At 35.9% G+C, this 23149-nt stretch overlaps 1 protein-coding gene across 38 annotated transcripts in view; it reads left to right on the top strand.

Annotated features, from left to right (window-relative positions):
- Nucleotides 1-23149, top strand: part of RIMS1 (regulating synaptic membrane exocytosis 1) — a 304893-nt gene that overhangs the window by 106278 nt on the left and 175466 nt on the right. For 37 of the 38 annotated variants that reach the window (XM_088539857.1, XM_088539900.1, XM_088539901.1 and 34 more), the window contains 2 exons: nt 818-1031; nt 2628-2639. In XM_088539857.1, the coding sequence (XP_088395983.1) occupies nt 818-1031; nt 2628-2639 (226 nt within the window). The remainder of the gene's footprint in view (nt 1-817; nt 1032-2627; nt 2640-23149) is intronic. The other variant, XM_088539870.1, reaches the window with a different exon arrangement.

Genomic DNA, 23149 nt, shown 5'->3' with positions numbered 1-23149 from the left:
TAAAGTAAAAATACTCACCTCACCAAAACAGTATTTAGAGGAAATGTTGGTTGTATATGACTTACTACCACTGATTACTTGTATCACAAAACTTGAAACAAGTCCACCACCAAAAAATAAATCCCTGCACAAATGTAGAATTATCTGACTAGACATGCATTGGTTAAATGGTTTGAATCTCAGGGCTAATTAATGGAGTAGGTAGTTCAAAGCAGGTGGAGATGAAGGATATGATCAAGACTTCTATAGACAGCACACCTACTCTTATCATTTATTAAACTCAAGACTCCCTGTTTCTATTAATAAGCTATTTAGATGTTCTTGGATTTTTGATGTTATCTATGGAGATGTAGATTAAATGCTACATCTGAAACTGTTGTGAGGGATGAGTCTCATAGCAACAAGTAGAGAACACACTCTTCTCTGAGACGGTATTACCTAACTAACTGAAGCTTGGTTATAATTTTTGATTGTGCTTGCTGTATAAATAAAATAATGATGATTAAAACTTGAGGCAGTTATATTTTAGCTTTTATTTTGTACATTTTAGACACTTTTACATAACACTGTGCAATTTTGGCCCTGTTTGCATATTTGTATCAGTTTCTGTTCAAGTGAAATGTTTTTCTCACCATCTTTTAAGTAAATCTAATATGAATACATATATCCTGTTGCAGTCTTCCAGATGCAGTGGGTATTTGCTATGAGATGAAATGTGCGAGAATATTAGGCTTAGTTGTAAATTGGAAGAAAGAAATATACAGTAATTGTGTTTCCTTCCATTCTTGCTATATAAACTTTTTTCTTATCTATGCAGGAGGTTGCATCAGCAATTTGAAAGCTATAAAGAACAAGTAAGAAAGATAGGCGAAGAAGCTCGCCGTTACCAGGGAGAGCACAAGGATGATGCTCCAACATGTGGAATCTGTCATAAAACAAAGTTTGCAGATGGTTGTGGCCATTTATGCTCTTATTGCCGGACCAAGTTTTGTGCTCGATGTGGAGGTCGTGTCTCTCTACGATCAAACAATGTAAGTGTACTGACATATGCTCTTAATAAAAAGTCTTCTTGGCATTGTCAAACTATAGTTTTTTCATTTTAAGTAGGTTTGTCATTCCATGCTTCATTTTACTAGAACATTTCATTCGTCAGTTTTTTGAGGTAGATATAGAGGGAATCATGTGTTTAAAAATTGTGGAGATGCAGGATTAACAAAGAGTTAATTAAAATAAGAGAATATGTAGTATAGGTTGTATTGAGTGATGTGTGAAGGAAACATTCAGCTAGAATGAAAGAAAAAGACCATTTGTTGAGTTAAAACTCCATATTGAGAAGCTCTGATTGTACTCTTATTTTGTATCTCTTTAAAAAACTTTTTCACGTATGTTTTTAGATTTCTCTTATCAGTCCTCTTCTTGTTAGGAAAAGAATCTTTCTTACCAAACTGAGAGTGTAATACCCGTATATTTTTAATTTAATTTAAAAGTGAAACTACAGATTAATCTGGACTAAGTATCGCACTTCAAGGCAGGTGAGATGATTAATCTTTCTCCCTCTGACTTGCATGCAGTTAGCTGCAATAAGTGTCCGCAAAACTGAAGGCTGACCTGGCATAGCTTCCACCCAGGCAGCCCGTTACAAGGAACTGACTCTTCATTTGTACACTGTTCATAGACCCTCTATTTGGAAGGCCAATATCCAGTGTTTATTTTTGGCTCATCATCTAGTACCATGGTCTGTTATAAAACATTTTACAAATACTGTTATACTGTATGAATACTTTGTTAACTATCATGGGATAACTTTTTTTTTCAGAGAGCTTGAGATGCCAGTCTTTTGTATGGGAAGCTCACCTTTTTGTATCTGAACAAATAGAGTAAAAAGCGGTTGTGAAATCTACAGCAGATAACCATATTGGCCAGAGAACTAGTCTATGATATTTTGACATTTTTGGGGGGGTCTGAAAATTAATTGAATAATGGCTTCTGAAATTTAATATAAATCAAAATAAAATGACTCATAAAAATACCATTTTATTTTCATTTTGTGAGCTTTCCGTAATCCCTATGTTCTCATGAGTGAATTAAGTTAAATTAACTTCCTGAAAAAGTCACGTAGGTGTGATGGGTGAAACGCTGATATATTCATATTTTAAGCTAAGTAGTTGCATTATATCGTATCACCTGCAGGTGGTATCATTAGAACAAGTCTGTGAAATCTTGTTTACTTTGCTGTATTAGCTTATAATATTAATTGGAGTGTATCAAGTCGTTTGCTCAGAAAGAAATTGAACATATTTTAATTATTTTTCATTTTCTCTTGAAAGTCACAGAAATGGAAACTATGAAAGTTTCCATTCATTTGTAACCTCTATATTGTTTGTTATATTGTTCATACTTTGATCATACTATGTGTTTGGGTGGGATATATGTTTTATACATATTCAATGGTGTAATCCTTTTATTTAAAGCTCTTTTTTTAATCTTACATTTTTAGCTCTTTGTAGAGAGTTTGTTAGAATTGCATTTCTCTGAAATCTGCCTATTAATACTTGCCTACTTTGTTCTTTTTCTCTTCTTTTTTTCTTTTCTCTTTTTATTCTGCTTCCTTGGATGCTTTCCCAAAGGAGGATAAAGTGGTTAGAATCCATGCTTTTTATCATTTTTTATTATAATGTTGTTAGTTAACTGGGAAACATATTCTTGTAAAAACAATCAAGTTCTAAAATGATCCAAAGGGGAGGAGTAGCAAAACTCACAACCAGATGCCCCCCATCCCCTAGCTGAACAGGAGAGCTTGGCATTTGTCTTGGGGTTCTTGGGGTTTGCCAAAATTAGGACAATGGAAGCAATCCATTAAAAACTGAGGATTCATTCATTAAAAACTGAGGATTATTAATTCCAATAGACTAAGAGTAGAGAAAGTAATAAAATATAATAAAGCTTTATTTAATAAAAATGACATTGATTAGGAATCTCTCTTCTTGCATGCAAGGTCCTTCCAACTGCTTCAGGAAATCTAATTTAAAAATTCAAGTGTAATGTTACATTGATCTGTATTGCTTGCTGTGTTTCACTTCTGGCTGCAGCAAGAGTGAGGGAAGCCTTCTGAAGTCATCTTTTTGATTTTGCATTTGAAATATTTGCCTGGGCAAAAGATGACCTTTTAAAGCCGAATATAAATGTAGTGAGGAAGACAGTATGAATCCATTGTGAATGCGTAATGATAGCATTTCAAAAAATGGTAAAACTGCTTTGGGACCAAATGCAATAGTAGCCTCTACCTCACTGATGCCTGCGCCTCTTCAGCAATAGGTCAGTCTAGTTCTGCCTTCTTCTCTGCATCCTTTGCGAAGAGGGAATGGTGGCAGTATTCCTGTTTATGGAAAGTCTAGAAAAGGTATTCTGGGCTTTTGACTTGGGGACTTGCATAGTGTGAAGTAGTTACTTTAAGTAACTTACTTCACTGTTACTTCAGTTGAAATTGGTGCAAAGCCATTACAACCCAATGTAGCTTTCAGATGTTGATACACTTGCACTGCGACATGGTGGTATTCCACAGCTAATGTCATAGGACAGCAAGAAACTGCAATTAGTGCAAAGCTTACAGAGAAAAGCCTTCTCTCTGTACATTGTGGCATTTTCTCCTTGAGGCAAGAGTGCTCTGAGAAGTGGTTTGTGTCACCTGGCAGTGTGAAGGGGAGCTGTCAGCTCCCTTGAGAACTCACTTTGCTTCAAGTGAAGCAGCCTGTACTGCCGCTGCTCACTGTGCTGCGTGTACTTTGTGTTATCGTAGCTGTAGAACTTGGTTTCAACACCAATTCATGACAAGGTACTACCCAAATAAGGCAAGATGAGTGACTGTGAGAGACAGCCTTTACATGGGAGATGAAGTAGTTCCCTAACGTCTGTCTCCGAGTTCTTTTCTGTTTTGTTTTCTAGTTCCTAATGGATGTGGTTGATTTTCTAATGGCTGTGAAATATGGTTTGCTACAGTTTCATTCTGCTGTTTTTTTTATGTGCTGCTCTATCTGAACAATGTAGTGAAACAACCCAGGACCGCTGATCTTTTCCATTTTATTAGTCTAAATCACTTAGGACAGAGTGAGAGAAGTTTCCACTTGCTATTGATCTGTTGCTGAAGGAGTGCAGCACTGATGGCTCCACTGGAGTGTATTAAAAAGCTAGTGCTTTTGCAGCAGAAACAGCCTTAGGAGCAGAAACAACAAAGCTCTTAAGTGCTGCAAGTGCCACTCTGGAATAATTTAGCCTCCTAGGTCTGGGAGAGATATCCAGGGGAATCTGGATTGCATATTCTTGATTTGCTGAGGTGACAGCTTGGTCATTTCTCTTTGACTGGTGCCATTTGAAACCCAGAAAATAGGATCTCAGCACTTAAGTTCCCTGAAGATATGCTGAAAACATACCCAATTCAGTTCTAACTTTGGTTAAAGATGTCCTTGCTGTTTGCACTTGCCTTGGTTTAGGTTTTGCCGTTGTTGAACACCAAGCTGTGACATGCCTTGAAAAATGTCTAATAAAATACATGAAAATACCATTTATACCTTGTGAAGAAGCTGAGCTCCTTCTCATTCACCACCGAAAAATTATGGGGGTCAGCAGGTTATGCAGCAGTTGAGCCTGATGATGTGAGGAGCACAGGGAACTTTCCTGTATGGTACAGTTTCCTTAACAGTGCCTTTCTCTGAAAGCTAACAGACCATACAGTATAAATTAATTAAAAAAAAAAAGATTAAATAACTGACAAGTAATGTCTTTTATAGGCAGAACAGTTGGTATAATTTATATAAAGCAACACCAGAAAAATCTGATTTGTTAATTATTTTCAGTGGCTCAACATTACTGACTAACTCCTCTTTATCTGGTGAGTTTAATGTTAGTAAAGTAGTTTGATGCTTGTTTAGAAGGGTCTTGTTCTCTCCATGTGATTTTTTACCTCTATAAATAAGTGCACCAAGTTCCTACAAGCTAGGGGTTCATAAGTTGGAAAGCTTGGTGAAGTGTGAATTACTGAAGTGCCAAGCCCCGAAAAAGTCTAGTATAACCCCAGATTCAAGGTATTTCCACCAGAGGTGGAGGTTTAATCCAGTAACAGTAGAATTAATGAGACTTCACCTTGGATGTTGTGTACCATGCTACTCATCTTTGATAAAGATAAATTAAAACTGTGACAAGTGCAAAGTAAGTCATATAAAGGATGATCAAAGGAATGAGGAGTTCATTATATGGGAGAAGACTAGAGAGGTTAGAGAGGCAAAAGCTAGAGAAAATATAATTGATATCTAGACATACAGTAAGTTTAAATAATAAGCAATAGAAACAACCACTTATCTAGAGGACAGCGAATAAGTAAGACCAAATGCATGTAAATTAGCCATATTTTTGCAGTGGGTAGCATGAAGCTTTGGGAAAATATTTGCTATGACTCGTTGGAAGGGAAATTAAAAACCTCAGGAAAGTTTTAAAGGCAAGTTTAGGAAAGGATTTGTGTGATGTGGTTGCTTGTCCCCCTGCAAGGGGATATATGTGATCCCTTAAGAGGTCCTTCCAGCTCTTACTCTTAGCTATTTTTTAGAATGTGATATAGATGATACAATTATTTAGGGAAAGCCTCTGGAGACATATTTTTTCCTTTTAAGGTAAAATATAAAGTATATGTAAAGTGTTTAAGAATATCGACCAGAACTTAATATATACAGTTTTCTCTCCCTACTGTACATAATACATGACATCCCAAAATATTAATCTCTTGTATTGGGAATCAGTAGACATCCTACTTTCATTATGACAATTCTGTGATTACAGTACACTTAAATAACAGTAACTGATACATCCTCGTGGCTAATGAGGCACATACCTTTTAATGATTCTTATTTGAATATGTCAAAAGGAATTAATAAATGTGTAATTTAAGTTTGTGTACTTTGAATATTGGTTAGCTTTTCATGTTTTTTACCCAAGTCTACTCTTTCTTCACATGGCTGCAGACAGACTATATTTAATGGGAACATTTTCAGATGAGAGGACTATTAATTTAGTTACTAAATTCAGGCTTAGATTTAGTAATTTAGCGAGACTATTCATTGGATTCATACTGCTGGTAGTAATCTCAGCAGTAATTGTTCTTGCTGAAAACAGTTGGTGATTTTATGGCATATAGAACAAAATACAAGTGATTATTGATATTACCTTCGTATTCAGCAATGGTGTTAATGTCTTGGTAACCTGCTCACTATAAGCAGTGAACACTGCATATACTTAGTAAGAAAACAGAATATTAGTAAAAGAATATTGCACAAGGCAGCATTGCAGAAGGAAGTAATGTACCTGCTTAAAAAAAGCTGACATTACTTGGAATTTTCTAGATATTTTACAATTTCTCATGAAATATCAGCTCTTCTGCTCCTGATCCTAGTATTTCATTTCTTCTTTCCATTTTATCCACGCTTCTCTCTGATGTGAGCTCTCAGTGTGAGTAGGGCAGTGCAGAAGTGAGCAAAATGTCTGGCTGATGTTACCCTACAGTTTGGCAAGGAGTGGCAGAAACTTGATTCAATCCTCCCCAGATGGTAGCTGTCACTGCTGTGCTTTTCTTTATTATAGTTGTGCTAGAGCCTTATAGCAAAAAACATTGGTTAATAAAACAGGACCTTTGCACTGTTCCTGTAAAAACTTTTTCCTAATATTTGCTTACAAGTGTAGAAAGATAAATTTCCTTTATAAGCACCTAATGCATGAAGATGTGCTGCTCTGTTTCTCTCTCCTTAAGGAAATAGAGAAATAGATACAAAAGTAATCTGGAATGAGAGAATACATTTTTTTCAAATTAAAATTGAAGTGTTCTGTGATGTAAGGTGGATGTTTTAAACTATGTGAAATTCGTACAACATTGCCAGAAAGAATTAGGTGGGCGATTATTGCCTCAGTGTAGGCCACATATTTTTCTCTAGAAATGAGTCTACCATTTCGTAGACTTCCTTAAGATTGCAATTTTTGATTAAAAGTGAAAACAGATGGGAGCAAATGATGATCCTTAAAAGTAGTTGTGTTACCATTCTGCTTTTTTTTTTTCAGAAATGTTGGTGTGTGGAATAGAGCAGTTTAATGACTCTTTTCTGTTTCCATATTAAAGGATGATTGAGAGGAAATCAGGATGTGAAATACATAATAAAAAGTGATTTAACTGAACATTGTGCTGTGTGTTTGTGGAAAATAACGTCACCTGGCAGTGTTGAGATAACCAGGGATTGACATTTCTGATCTAGGTTTGACTAAAATTATTTTCATTTTATTATGTCAGTGACTATACTGTGAAAGATGATAGACAACTTGGAAACCTTTCTCTAATTGTATGTCAGGTATTTCTACAGAGAGTTTGTCATTTACTTCCTTCAAATTATTTTTAAAAGTTGTTTACATAATGGCTTGCTAAATTAAGCAATAACAATTTGAATGCACATGCTATGCCATTCAGCTGTGTTCTAATGATTCTACCAGAACTTTTTAATACTGTCAGAACAAAATTTCTGGTTTGTCAAGAAGGTTTTTACATTTCTATTCACAGAAGTCTTATGACAAATTGTCCATTAACAGGTTAATTTATGTAAGTTCTCTCTAACACATCTGTAGCACTATTTTTTTTCCCTCAAAACGAGGTAAAATTACATGGCAAATTGCAAAGTGATAGCAGATAAATTCTCTCTCTCTCTCTCTCATCCAGTTCTATTTGTTTCCTAAAAGATTTGTTTTTCATACGCATCTAGAAAGAGGCACTGCTTTTCCAGAATTCCTCACTAAAACTGCTGCTTTCAGTGGATAAAAGTAGAAAAAAGATAAAGGAGTCCTGGAGGAAGCTGAAGGAATCTACCTCAGATAAGATGTAGAGCTCTTCTCCTTTCTGCCCAATTAGTTTACTGTTGAGCAAATCTCAGTGTTACAATTTTTAAAATAAACCTTTAAAACTTACTGCTCTTCACCAAGCTGTTGAAGCAACTTTGTTCACTTTAATATATGTCTTTCAGTGTCCAGCTAGCTTATATGATTATTCCTTCTTGTACACAAAAAGCAGGTAGCTAATGCTCGTTACACCTACCTAGACTCTGAAGTCAACCTGACCTGATCGAAGTTTTTTTGATTTTTTTTTCTTTAGCTTTAGATTAACATGAATTCAGTAACCACCCACTTATCATGCTGTGGTTTATCCAGGTTTAGTTTTCCTGATAGCCAAACATTTAAACTGTTTACTTTGTATGTGATTCAACTACTGATGACCAAGGAAATGTATTGCCACTGTAACTGTCTTCTTTATCCCATAGTAAAGAGCTCTTGAATCTTTCGTGATTTGCTTTGCTCTTAGCATGCATGCTAAATAAGCGAGTGGTCAGCAAAAACCTACTTGGAAAATCCATGACGTATAATGGAGGGTAAATAAGAACAACTTGCTTAATTCTCTGCAGCATTGTTATCTGTTGATTTATTTTTGTGGTCTTTTATGTTAAGTACATTTTATTCAAATTAACTGATTCAAGTTAAAGAATATGATATTTTTATTTTTATTTTAGTTAAGGAAATTTCAGCAACAGTGTGATGGGAATATAATTCCTCGCCTTTTAAAAGCTTGTCTAAAATAGGTATTCTATTGATAAAATATCCAAGGTCAGTAAGGAGAGCTTTATTCCACCTCCTTTTTGAATAAGCTGATATGCAGTGTAGAATTCTATACATGTGGTTTGTATAAATAGACATAAACAAGTATATACCATTCTTTTGCTCATTTCAACAGTAAAATTATCTACTTTGCCATTGGAAGGATACTGTCTTTTATTTTATTCAGTTTTGTGTTTTACAGAGTGTTTTCATTTGAATAGAGAACATCTTTTCCCAGATTGACAGTCTTGGCCCAAACGTATGTCAGTTATAAGTACTAAATGCTTAAGAAAAGTATTTTTTTTTCTTTTGTATCCTTAGGCATTAATAAAATATTTAAAAATATAAAAAATAGTATTCATATCTCTTTTTGAATGCTGCACTTTAAAAAAATATTCCTTAGCCTGAGAGTGAAATAAGATTTTGTAATTAGATTTTTCAAATGTTTTCTGCTATCTTCTGCATCAGCAGATGTTTTCCTTTTAATTCCTTTTTTACATTATCAGGTAATAAATGATCCCAGCATAATAAGCAGGTGTTGCATTGGTTGATCTATGAAAATTTGAAAGTATTAAGGATAGCTGATACTAGAAGGCTGAGATATAACTATGTTTTCAAAAGTATAACAGTATAGAAAAAAATTTGTTCACTGATCTGCTAAAAATATATTAATCTATTCCCTAAATCTCTGTAAATAAAGAGATAAGGATCTTTTTAAGAGCAAATATTTTCCGTATTTGCACCTTTGTAAATGTTTAAGAGGACAGTAAACAAAATAAATTCTAATAATTTAAATCTGAGATGAGGCTTATTGTAAATGAGTTGCACTTGAAGAAGAAAGAACATTACGCAAGTAGAAAACATTAGCAGTGAAGTGCAATATTAAGAAGTCATTTGCTCATGTAGCTTAAATTAATCAGAGCTCTCTATAAGCAGTGAATGAGATTTGGAGAATCTCAAGAGTTTATGAAATCTAGGTGCTAACTACTGCCTACTTAGTTAGCTGAAACAACAAATAACAAAATAATGAAAGTGTGTACCCATAAGTAACTGCTTATTCTAACAGCTTATGAGTGTAACTCTGAATAGGTTCTCGATCCTTTCTCTGCAGTGCCGCTCAGCATTGGAAGTGAAAATCTATGACTGTATAGGTTCAATATGATAACATATGCTTATCTGGTCTAAGTTAAAAGAAGCAGCATAAACAGTTTGAATTGGACACAATTCCGATCATTCTTTGTTAGTCAAAAATAGTTATATAATTTTATAAAACTAGGACAAAAGAAGCAACCAATTAAAAAATGCTGAAGTGATGCAAGGGATTGTGTTCATGCACATAAAATCAGTTTTCCTTTCTACATTTCATTGCTTAGAGTTAATAATAGTGAGAGGTTGGAAATATGTTGGTAGTATTTAATCATCCTTTTTCCTGTGATTGTGCCATCAAAGAGATTTGTAGATAGCTATAGTGATAGTTATGTATACAATTAAAACCCTAAATTTAAACTGGGCATTTCTTTTTTATTGAAGGAATTCTGTAACAGGACCTTTTAGCAATAAATTATTAATGCTAACTCATTGCCAACTCTCTCAGTAAACACTAATGGTTATATTATAATAAATATTTAAGGCTTGTATGGTAAATACTTAAGGCTCATGTCTTCTCTTATTTTAGGGGGTAGGGTTGGTTAAATGCTGACAACATATCTGTATAGATGGTTTTGGACTCCAGAGCTTTACAAACAATTGTTTGGGAATGTGGCCAAGACACTCAGTTTTTTTTTTCACACCAGCTGACACTGAGCTTTGCTTCTGGAGAGCGTCATCATATTTAGCTTAGCTGTTAAGGGTGCTGACTTTGCCAGAGCGTTGGTCTGTATACATGCTAATTGTCAAAGCATGATCACCCCATGGGGCTGTTTCTACTCCTCCAGACTTAAAAGCAGAAAGCAACAGAAATTAACCAAAGCAAAATTCAGCCTTAATTCCATGCAAAAATATTATATAGCAAGCTGCAGTTTCAACGGAGATGTCCTGATACTTTTTTAAAAAGGTTCTTGCTGTCATTCAGCATATGTATATTTAATTGTCTTAATTTTCCCCAAGATACTATTTTTTCAAGTCCTTTAATTCATTATGAGTTCTTTTGCATTTATTATTACCTTTTGGTAATAAGGCAAATGCAATCTCATTATCCTTAATGAGAGACACTTACCTTTCCAGCATCATATAAACCAAAATTGCACTAGCATTTTCATTGCCATTATCTAATTTGCAGCCACTATTATTTCTGAGTTTCTTTTGCCCTATTCAAATTAAGCTCAATATTCTTTGCAAGGTACCATGTATTGATGGTGGACTTGTTGACTTCATTTCTGTAGTGGAATAATGTGTTAGTTGTCAGCAGTACCAAAATGTGCAGTATCAGTAAAGATTTCTAAAACACTATATACCATATTGCACTTGCATGTATTTGTTGTATCCAAATGTTAGGGAGCAATTTTGTTTCACTAGCTAGACTTATAACTCTTTGAAATCAATGATCTGGAAGGTTAGGTAAAGGACAATGTGGAAGCGATTGTCTTCTAGCTGAGTGGAGATAGAGTGAACGCAGCTATAACCCACTTTCCTATTGTACATCTGTACAATGAGTCTAATAATTGGGAGTGAATTAATGTTGTGCAACCCTTTGACAACAGAAATTCAGTAAAAGTGCTGTTATTGCTGTTAACAACCGTGTAATGTGCATGCTTGTACTCTGTCAGATCACGCTTGCCTAGTACTTACCCAGCATATGTTCGTGTCGGAGGCAGTCTGATAATTGAGGAAATATGTGGCAGTTAGCAACATAGATGTGCATGATCTGGAGCTCTTCCTTGAATGTTTCACGTAAGTGTATCTGAAATCCATACATGCACCTACAAGGGGAATGGAGGACCACATATGCAACGTGGCAGCTCTGGCAAGCTCAAGGAGGCTACTTTTGTATTCCATCATCCATAGCTTCAGGAAGGACGAGAAAAGAAGTCTGGCAGTGTATGTCCAAGGGGAAACTGAGTAGATACAGGTGGGGAATACTCAGGAGCATGGCGTCAAGGGGGCGACATGTCCCAAGAAGACCTCAGGATACTAGGTAGGGTGTGAAGAGCTACAGCCAAGCTGCAGGGATTGAGGAACTATGAAGAAGTGGTTTCATGGAAGCCTCTGAAAGTTGCTGAAGGTAGAACAGGGCCGAAGAAAAGGGTTTACTTTGTAAAGACAAATTGCGTAGGCAGATGTTTCAAATCTTTTGAATTTTAATATTTTAACCAGATAATATGAAACCTGGTTTCTTTTCTAGTTGATATTCTCATGAAATTCAGCCTGATAGACTGGAGACACTGTTGATCTGAATAGTAAACGTGCTGAAGACCCATCCCAGGAAAATGCCTCGCTTTTGTTTAGACGTAGGTGCTCCAAGGAATTTGTTATTCAGCAGGGTACCCGGGGGGATATTTGTACCCCATCAGAGCTGTCTCATGACGTCCAAACAAAGAGCTCAGTCAGAATTACTGGTCTTCCAACAGTGCCTGATGGAGGAGGTTCTTTTAGCTGAGCAAGGGTTTTTTTTTTTTTTCATAGCAGTCTGTTTTCTAGATACACTTGTTCCTTGCTACAGCAAAACAAGCTCTCCTAGTTAAAAATGTGCCAGACAGTGGTATTTGAGAAGAGTCCTCTTGTATAAATATACATTTTAACATGCTTTCGTTAAAGAGTTAAAGAGTTATTGGAAGGTTTCTCCAGGTCCTGGTCTCCTGGACCATCCCTCTGTGAGAAAGGTTTTGCTAAAACAGAACTGCCTGAACCCCCAGGTCAGCTCCTGGCAATGTAGTGTGCAACAACATGTGTCCCGCTGCCAAGCACACTAGAACACTTTCATTTGAACTCGGGTTGATTCGACAGCCCAGGATGGGCCCCTCTCTCCCCTAAGAAACTTCCTTCTTGGCATTTATATCTTTCAACTTGATTCATTATACCTTGATTTGTGTAAGATGCTTTCAAGTGATGGGATTTTAAACTGATATTTAGATTTTTTGGACCAAGTATGACCATATTATATTACATTATTATAATATTTCTATAGTTAGGAATGCTGCAGAGTTACAATTCTGTGTTGTTAGTTGTTACAAAATGATGTCAAGATATTAAATATAACAACATTTAGCATCTGAATTGTGGGGCATTTTTGTTGCAAGTTTTTCCATGTTTGTTTTAAAAAAATATGCTACAAAGATTTACTAAGATTTATGACCTTTTAAACATTATGAGAAATTGACAAAGAGAAAAAAAAAAAAGTCTGGAGAACAATGTAATTATTAGGCCTAGATCTAATCTGCTCTCTCTGTCTCTTTTTGTAATAAATAACCTTAATCCTCATCCAGGATTAAAATTCAGTGTATTTTTAGCCAGGCTATGGCCTACATAAAGGGTGCTTCCATCTATGTTTTTATATCTTTTATATTTTTTTGCATCTTTTCATGCTTCTACTTAACAGATGGATACTGCCATCTATATATCTGCAATTCTGCAAATAGTGAGGGTTTATGACAGTTTGTAATGGACACACTTAAGGTATAAGATTTTATGAAGTATAATGTATGAGGCTGAGCATAGACTAGAACATATTAACCAAACAAATACATTCAAAGAGTTTCAGTAACTTTTTTGCCATTTTGTATTTACATATTTCATTTTATATAATTCATTTTATTTGTTTATTTTTATTTATTTTTGATTCCCTTAATGCGTGGACCCATTTACAATTCTTTCCTAGGAAGATAAATTAACCATCTCCCCAACTGTTGAAAAATGATATAAAATATTTGTTAATGTGTTAGAGATCAGGAAATTAATATCTACAGAACATGTAATCTGAACTTCCTTAACCAAGAGGTAAAAACATAATCATGCTTAAATACAGACTTAGATTTCGAAAGAGCTGCAAGTTTGTTAGTCCTGAAGTTTAGTCATGTACTGGGCAATTTCAGTATACTGAAACTAACTGAGCTAAATATTAATACTGAGCTAAACAAGCATCAACTAATTTTTATGTAACCAGTTTACAGAGAACCTTGGAATTAGATGGTTTTCTTTCCTTGTGATTTATTATATCTGTAATTACCTTGCCCAGAAAAAGCAGAGTCCCAAAGAAAAAAGGATTCCATTGATCAGTTTTGTGAAAATGACAGTAGGTATTTCATTGTAAAAGATGAGCATTTTGAGAAATAAGTATTAATTTTTGTAGATCGGATGTTGCTAGGAATCTCTGTAAGTATTTGCTGGCATGCATATAATGACTGTGTTGCCATGATTGGAGGTTTTCTGAATGCTCCTATTAATGGTAGTGTAACTTGCATCTCGGCAACATGTGGTAAGTTATCCAAACTCATATATTTTGTTACTTACATAGGCATGTATCAGTCAGATTCGTTTTTCTCTTCTGTAATCCTTTCTGGCCAAATAGCTTCTACAGATGGACACAGGGCAGTTGAAGATCAATCCAGCAAACCACTCACAGGACCTTGCACTGCCAGAGAGCTTTACCCCTTTGGATAATTTGGATCAGTCCTTAGCTGACAACTGATAGCTGTAGGGACAGACTGCAGCTGTAGAGAAGTCAGCTTTCCTAACCTGTTCAAGGGAATGATCTGACTAGCTTTGTGGGTGGCTTAAAGAAACCACATGGACATCTTCTTGGCTCTATAAGGACAATGTGACAGGAAAAGCAGCAAGCTGGAGCATTGAATTAAAACAGAGGAAGATATCTTCCCTCGCTTTTTTTTTTGGCCCCCCCTTTTTTTTTTCCCCTCACTACCCTTCCAGCATATAAGCGAAGCTACTCTCGCAAATCTGTGCATATTCTGTGTTGCAGGCTATACCCCGTTGCTGTGTGCACCTATGCATATGTTCTTCTGATGATTCAGCTCGGGTTCAGTTGAGCCTGTTGCATAAAGGAGCTACCTGCCCTCTCGATCTTCTCTGTGGATCAACTCACTTAACTTGCCAACCTGGGTGGGAAGCAGTTGCAGATGGAAAGCCAGCATTATATGTGATCTCTGTCGAAGCTTTTGTTAAGCTTACTGGAGATGTAGTCAGTGTCCTCAAAGGGACAGGTTGCTCTGAATCGGCTCCAAATCTTTCCCTGGCTCTTTTAACTGTACTGATTAAGGGCTCTTATTTGTGGAAGCAAAGACAACTAGATTCTGTAGACTCCTAGCTTTATGTATAGTTATTGCTTTCTTTGGTGAATTTACTAGATTTAATCCTTTGATTTGATGCCCTAAACAATAGCTCATTTTCAATGTAAAGAGTGTAGATTTTTGAAACTTTGCTTTGGAAGATCATCCTCTTGAAATCCTCCTTTAATCCTTTTCCTTTTTCTTAAAGGGAGATAATACTTTATAGAATCAGTGATAAACAATTTGTCATCACCTGTATTAGTTTGTGTTCATTTTTCATTTTGTTCTCAACTCTAAGAGATAGCAATCTACATGTTATTGTTTTGTTATAGAACTATTCATATGCCACTGAAAAATCTAATCTATTTTTTAGCTGCATCTATGTTATAAATGTAGACATGACAATTGCTATGAGTTAAGAGATCACCTTTACCTCCTTGCTTCTATTCTAGGTTGTGTTTTGCCATCCTTTTAAGTATACAACCTGCCAGAAAATACTTCAACCATAATTATTATTTCTTGGCAGTTTATCTTAATGATTAGTTGAAAGGTACCTACTCAGTCATTTTTTCCTCTAGGTCTATGAGCTTTCTTAAATGGCTAACTTTAGCTACCCAGTAATTTCCTTTTCCACTTTAGATGTCACACAGTATTGTATTAAACAAGTGCAATGATTTATGTACTTCAAACAACAAGGAAGGAGAACAGTATTCAAGATTAATATAGTATATAGCAACTTTCAGGCTTCTGTCTTTGGGGTGACGAAGTATGGCAAATACTAAAAATGTTTCCAAAAGGAAAATCTCTTGTGCTTGCACATCAAGTGACATAGCATAATCTCAGCAACAAATTCAAGCAAAGTGATTACATGTCTATTTACAGTAATATTTCTTATGGAGGGTAAGTAAACATATACAGGTTTAGAAACTGAAAGAAAAAAAAGTCTTTTCTAAATTGATTTAGTGTGAAAAACAGCCATTAAAATTATATAAAAACTTTCTGCAGTAGCCTGACTTCTATGCAAAGATCTTGACATTCTGACAGGATCGAAGCAGCAAATGGTTTAGAAAGGAAGAACAAACTTACACATAAATCAAAGACTAGAAATATTCTTATCACCAGTGTTAAAAAAACACTTCTGCTGGTTGAACATGAAACTTCAAAATAGTTCTTGTTTACCTAAAATAGGCAGGACAGAAAGAACTAAAGGGTTGGCAAACAGAAGATGGTAAACCCGAGTGATTATTGCAGAGGCAGCTTGTAATGCTGTGTTTCCCTTCAGAGCTTTAGTTTCTCACTTTTGATCTGCCATGGTTTTCTACTGTGTTGTAAGACTCTCTTGCTCTTTTGAGTAAGCTCTTTTGTTAGATGGCTTGTTTTAATGCACATGCTTGTCAGTGGGTTCATTAATGTCAATCTGATTGATTTTACCTGAATAGACATAAAGCTTGCCAAAAATGCGTATGTCTCAAAAGAAAAAGAAAACCCCATAACTGCCATATGTCTTCCTTCTTTTCTGACATCTAAAAATAAAATAAAAGCATCTGAAAAACTATAGAATGAAACTTAAGACTCAAACAAAATACCTTTTCAGGTCTGAAGCAAGGAAGACCCCTTCTCTTTGAAATGTATCTTTTGTCCATTTGAAACACCTCTGTTTCAAATGAAATAAATAACCTTTGTAGTGACAAAATGTGGCAACCCCATTTTGTTGCTTCTCCAATGAACTTGTTTCCTTTTAATTTTCCATGTTTGTCACACTTACTTTCTCCATATTGCCTCTCTGTGAAATTTTCTCTTCCATTTATTCTTGTCTCTTTAGATTTATTTTCCTCTTCACCCTACTTCGAACCTTTCCATCTCTTTGTCCCTATCCCTTTGTTCTTTGCTTGTTGTATTGATCTTATTCCACAAGTATTTGCATGTATTCTTTTGTGTAGAGACAATAAAAAGCAGAAGTGGTTAAAATAAAGTTATTAAAGAGCAGAGCACAGGGCCAAAAGAGTCTGACCTCTAGTAAACCAGTTGTGTTTAAGCTGGGATAAACCCGTGGTTTTAGTATAATCACTAAAACTTACTGAAACAGCTAGGGGAGAACAGTAGTAACCTTATTAATATGTACTCTATTCACCTGATTGAAGTATTTCAGTACAAAGTTGAAATTAATTGTAAACTAGTGAGAAATACAAATGAATGGTTAAACTTGCGTTCTAGAAACAGTAAATACTAATAGAATAAAAGCTTCTAGAAAACCCTAAATAAAAAAAAACATGTAATGTGGATGAGGGTGAAATTGTCTGATCTTTCTACTACGTCCGTTTTGGATTTGAATAAACAAAGTTGTTTTGATTGGCTGGAGTCATGCTGTTAGGTATGTTATGTAATCTGAATTATTAAAAATGTTCTAAAATGGGCCAAGGAGAACGTGCATAGGTCAAATCAGGACTGTGAAGGAAGGTGCTGTGCAAAAAAAGATTATTGGGAATGGTTGCTTAAACATTCTTTTCAGCTAGGGAAAAGTAGAAAAAAAAAAAAAAAAAAAAGGATGCTACTTTTGGATCCAGCAATGTTCTGAGTGTACCTTAAAGCAATTTTTTTTTGCAGTTGTGTTTCATGATCAGTTGATAAGAAACACTGCTGTTTCCTAGTTTAGTTTGTGTTTAGCATTCAGTTATATTAAATGTAACTGAGTACTTATATACACTTAAAATGCAGGAAAGATGATTATGGTTTTGCATAGGCAGAAGAGGGAAGTGCATGTCTGTACAACTCAGTAGTTAAATACACCAGGATCCAAGTTTAGGCAGCAGAGGCTCCTCCCCAGCACCGCAGGAAGGAAGCTGTTAAGGAAGGCTGCCTTCTACCAAGGGTGTAATGAGGACTTTCCCTCCTCCAGTGCTCAAGCTGAAGCCTTTTCTAGTGTAGGAGGTGCAAGTGTCTGGAGAGCCTGCATTTAGGAGGAATAACTAACTGCCCATTAAAATTCTTTTAGCTACAGTCATCCACAGAAACATGACACCTACAGATCATGGCTCAAAAGACTGCCTGTTTCTGTTATGTAGATATACATGGACTATACGTTTGGTCACAAAACATCTTCACTAATCTATAAATGTGGACTAGGAGCTAGTAGACCCTATATTGGTATCACCCTGGAGTAAATATCCTTGTTTTTCTGATGCTGAAGGGCCTGGATATACTTAACTGTGACTTCTTCTCACCATACCCTTAAGTCATCACTACACAATGTCTTTTATTTGTTTAGGAAGTACAAAGACTCTGTTAGATATCTGTGAATGTACAGGTAAGTGCAGAAGATCAGAATGGTTGTCTAATCATCTAGCACAGTTCTGATCTCTAGTCTTGAACCTGTTTTTGTAACAGTAGCCACATCAGATAATGTAATACCATCACTGTTTGAATTTCCCAACTGTAATGTTCTGCACTGCTCTACATCTTACCTTACTGAAACTCCCCTCTTTCCCTGTGTGATCTGCCAGTGTTATTGTAAAATCAGGACGGCAAACTTCTGAAATTGATACCATGATGATCTGTGGATTGCCTGTCAACAGTGCATTGTTCAGATCAGTTTAAAAATCAAGATATTCTTAAACTGGCATGAAACTCCTACTGCATTTGCCTGCCCTGTTTTCCTTTTCTTAGCAATCTTCCATGTTCAATCTCACAGCTGTTTACCCCTTTCTCAGTCATCCTGCAGTCTTTACTGTCCTAAAAATCTACACTTTTCCTTACCAGAAATACATTGTTTTTTTCCCCTTTTCAAAAAAACAATCTTAGATATTCACTCAATTCTGTTGTAGAACACTGATATTCTCTCTTCCCCTTCTTCAAATCTTCCATCCCAGATTTACTGAGATTCCTTTGTGCTCGAGATTGATAGCACAGATAGCACAGACAATAATCAACTTAGCCTCAGACTCTGCACCTGGAGCGAGAGGTGGGAGAATTAAGAGAAAGGACCATGGACATCCCAGAAGGTAGGATCAACAAAGATGAAATTAAAAAAAAAGTCTTTGTCATCCTTGCAGTAAGGGCATAAGTGCAAATAACATGCTTAGGCAGCTTATATGGTATGCTGTGATCTGTCAGTATAGTCAGGTTTTTCAGAAGTGGAGATCAGACTGCTGATCTATATAAGGCAGAATGTTCCACCAAAAAAAGGTGTATTTTAAAAATAGTTGTTTCAAATGTTTAAGAAGCTACAGTGATCATGTCGAAGTTGGAAAAATATGCCTTGTGTAATATAAACACTTCATGCATTTGCAGATATTAGATTACACACAGTAAATAACATAACAGCATAGGTATTTGTAATTATGTCAGGGAAACTACATCATGAATTCGTTTATCATGTATAGGGCATAATCCTGTTTTGTGTTATGTTAAAAACCTTTACTGGGCAGTACTACCTGCCGTGATATATTCTTTTATAAGTAGGTGCCATCTAATACTTAACATCCCCCAAACTTGCAAAATTCTGTATATATGTATATATATCTCCACTGTGGTGATATTTTCTGAAGAGTGAAGAGTAAGTGCACCAAGTACATATGAATAACCTAAAAACAATGTGCAGTCATAAAATATGTTTTTGCTGTTCCAGTATGAACGTTTGCATTTGCTTAAAGATGATAAAACCTAGAGTCAAATTAGTAGAATCTTACAGTTATTTAATTTATTTAAGCTAACATTTCTAGGTTTAATTGGGTTGTGTTTGGCATTATATCTGTATGCGATATTAGAGTATTTGGTGCTCAGTCTCCAAGGGGCAGTGGCAGCAACCTCACCATTCCTAGGAGCGGTGATAGGGCTGGACTGGGCTGTGATCTTGGCCCCTGGGTGCAGGAGGAGGCACCTTGGTGCCACCCTCTCCCTCGCTGAATCACCCTCAAGCCTGATTTCAGAGTTTGGCTATCAATCAGGCCTTGAGAGTCTTATCTAGGCTGCATGTGGAACTGAGGACATGGGAGCTCTGTGCAAATTACTCGGTATATGAGTTGGTGGGGAAGAGAAGGAAATTCTGGGTACGCAGACTTGCGAATCATTCACCTTGACTGTCTGCAAGACAGCATGTGAAAAGATGGTCAGTCAAGATGGTCAAAGAAGGCCTCAATCAAGTTGATACCACTGCAAGAAATTACTCTGCAGTGTGACAAAAATTTGCCCCCTCTCCCCAGCCAGAGTGCTTTGGGTATTTGTTTAAATGCATATTTCTTCCTTATAGAAGCATAAATGCATATGCTTCCTTATGCTCCCTGGGCAGATATTTCTCATGTCATCAGGAAGGGTCTTTGTCCCAGCAGAATCATCACTCTGCTACCTATTCACCTCATGAGACCTTTCCACTGGGGAACTCCTGACCTTCCAGCCTTCCTATGTTGCTTCCAACCCTTACTTTCACAGCCTATATCCATCTTCCTCATAACCCCTAAACATTTGCATTCTGTCTGCATAGTGCTCAATCACTCTCAGCTCCACTGTCTCTTCCATGCAGTTTCTGCTTCACTTACCTCTTGTGCCCATTGCTTTTTTCGCCTGAATTGTCCCTGCAGTCAGAACCATCCAGAACAGGCCTCCTTGTCACCCTATGCTCCAAGCAGTTTTTCAGACCATTAGGGTCTTCCGAGTCACTCACTAGTGATGTACATTTAACAGATTGGGCACCCCTGGTCTAAGTCTTAGGCAGCCATTCTCTGGAGAATCTGGAGGGAACATCTTCAGCTTTTCACACCTTGTTTTGACACAAAACAAAACAATTACTGAAATCACTAGAGATCGTGTACGATAAATTTAAGATGACCTGGTTCTCACTCATTCCTATGGGAGGCTTTCAAACACTCAATCTTTGCACCAAGATGTGGCAGCATTAATCTTCCAGGAGAGCTGAGGGAAGTAGCTTTCTTTATAGACTGCCATACACTACTGAAAGTAAATAAATCAGTTTATTCTCTACTGTTGGCTTACATAGTCAATTCGGTGACTGCTGTGTCTCTCCAATTTGAAACTTTATTTTATTTACTGGTAGCTTTAAGGTAGAAGTCTATGTAGCAATCAACCACAAAGAATCAGACCTCCTAGCAGTGAAGAATTACAAGTGCAGTAATAGTTAATGTATTTAAAAATCCATTGTGTTAAAATATTTACATTTATCAGTGCTGCATGCCTAGAGAATCACAGAATAGTTGATGTTGGAAGAGATTTTAGAGATTATCTAGTCCAAACCCCTGTGCACAGCATGCCAGTTAGAGTAGACTGTCCAGGACTGTGTCCAGTTAGATTTTGAGTTATCTCCAAGGATGGAAACTCTACGAACTTACTGGGCAACATTATGTTTTTGTTGTTTTCTCTGAATTTGAGGAATAAAATCATAATTTAGTCTTTTATAACCTCCTTCATTTGACCCACTTACTATTCCTTCCAAGATTTTATCTTTTACCTCAAGAATTTCACTCTGCCATGGAACTGTTTCCATTTTCACTCGTTGTCTTCAACAATTCTCTGCATATACACATTTCCATTTTTTGTTTTATGAATTAGTTTTTATTGTATAAAAATGCTCTCTTGTCTCTCTACTAGGTTATTGACACAGTTTGTATGAAAGAATAGTATTGAAACATAAATAATGTTTCCATGTTAGCTTCTGTAGAAAAGATAAACGCACTCATAACACTCATTTTAAAAACAAGCTGGTTCTGTGGGTATATTTTTACTACAATTTGTAATGATATAAGTAAGTTGAGAAATGGAGTGGAAATCTCCAGATAGGAATTTCTGTTTTTTGAAAAAAAACCCTAAAATTTTATAGCAGTACTAACTGTAAGCTATTTCATGACATTGACCTTATTTTGTTAGACGTCTATCATTTTAAAAAGTATTTTTGATATTCCATGTGTATCTGTAACTATGGAAACCATGAAGCAATTTAAAGAAATATAGTTGATATTTCTGTTGATCTGAGTTGATGGCTCATCAAGGCAGCCAAATGTTCAAATAATTAGACAAATCTTTTTGTCATTTTACATGTTAAAAGGAGAGACAAAGAGGATCTATCAGATAATGATTTCTAGTGTAGTGTAATGGACTGTGGAAAATGGAGATTGATATCATGGCTAGGAAAGTATGACTAGGAATTTGTACTACCTTACCAGAAAAAGTGTTAAGGAATTGAAGAAGTTCAGACAAAGGAAACAGATTGAAAAAGAAATTGATAGACTGATTCATGAGGAAAATGTGAAAGAGCAAACAGAGATTTTTGAAACTGGTTATTGTTGGGAAGTAAAAATGCCAAGAATTAAAGTAGGTATTACAGATAAGATGAGTAAGAAGTGAAAGCATAAAGGCATATGGCAATATGAAAAAGGGGGAAAAAAAAGGGAATTAAGTGGCACAAGGCAAACTACAGGGCTCACGAAGGAATGAAACCACTGGGATGTTGAGCAATATCAACAGAAGTGGTGGAAGTCTTATCTTGATGACCTGTGGGTGAATAAAGGCTGCACTGTCTGACCCTCCATAAAATTTTCTCAAGGGTTTACTTTGTTTCCAAAACTGAAATTTTCAGTCCCAGAACAAATCAGTGCAAACTATTCAATACTACTTCCTGAGTCCTTTCAAATTCTAACCGGCTAAATTAAGAAACCAAATTCCTCTTTCATTCTCCCTTCCTTTCCCCGTCCCTGCCCCACCCAACCATTCTCCTGGTACAATTGTCTCTTCCAGCTCTCTCCATATTATAAGTCTATAAGTTTTGATCATTTTAGTTAGAAGCAGACATAAAAGCAGTCATCCTGAAAACAAAAAGTACAACTGCAAGGAAGCTGAGGTCAAGTTTTCATGGATTTGTCCAAGCTGTTGTCTGTCTTCATCACTGTTGTAAGAAAATCAATGCAATCTTTGTAGAATGTGCTTAGTGAAATGTGTTAATTTATTTATTTGTACAGTGGTTAAAGAAATACTTCAAGAGAGAAAAATTTTAAAGCTACTGCAGGAAAATCTACTCCTGATATGGATTTTTAGGCAGAAATATTAATTCTCCAATAATGATGTTTGTTTCTTCCTCACTTGAACTGCAAAGGCTGCAGTATTCTCAGAGAAGTACATTGTGATGCTGACTTGCACATGGATAGGGGCTATTTTAGAGATATTATTTACTATGATAGCTTTTTGTTTGCCTGAAATTATCACTTTTAATACTCAGTTTGCTGCAGGATTACTTTGAGAGTTTCTAATTTTTGTCGTTAGTT

The sequence above is a fragment of the Tinamus guttatus genome, unplaced genomic scaffold, assembly GCF_059628265.1.
Source record: "Tinamus guttatus ecotype Peru unplaced genomic scaffold, ASM5962826v1 Tinamus_guttatus_pri_ptg000051l, whole genome shotgun sequence".
In the NCBI taxonomy this organism is placed as follows: domain Eukaryota; kingdom Metazoa; phylum Chordata; class Aves; order Tinamiformes; family Tinamidae; genus Tinamus; species Tinamus guttatus.
The sequence above is the reverse complement of the archived record's forward strand: the minus strand, read 5'-3'. Positions and strand labels throughout refer to the sequence as shown.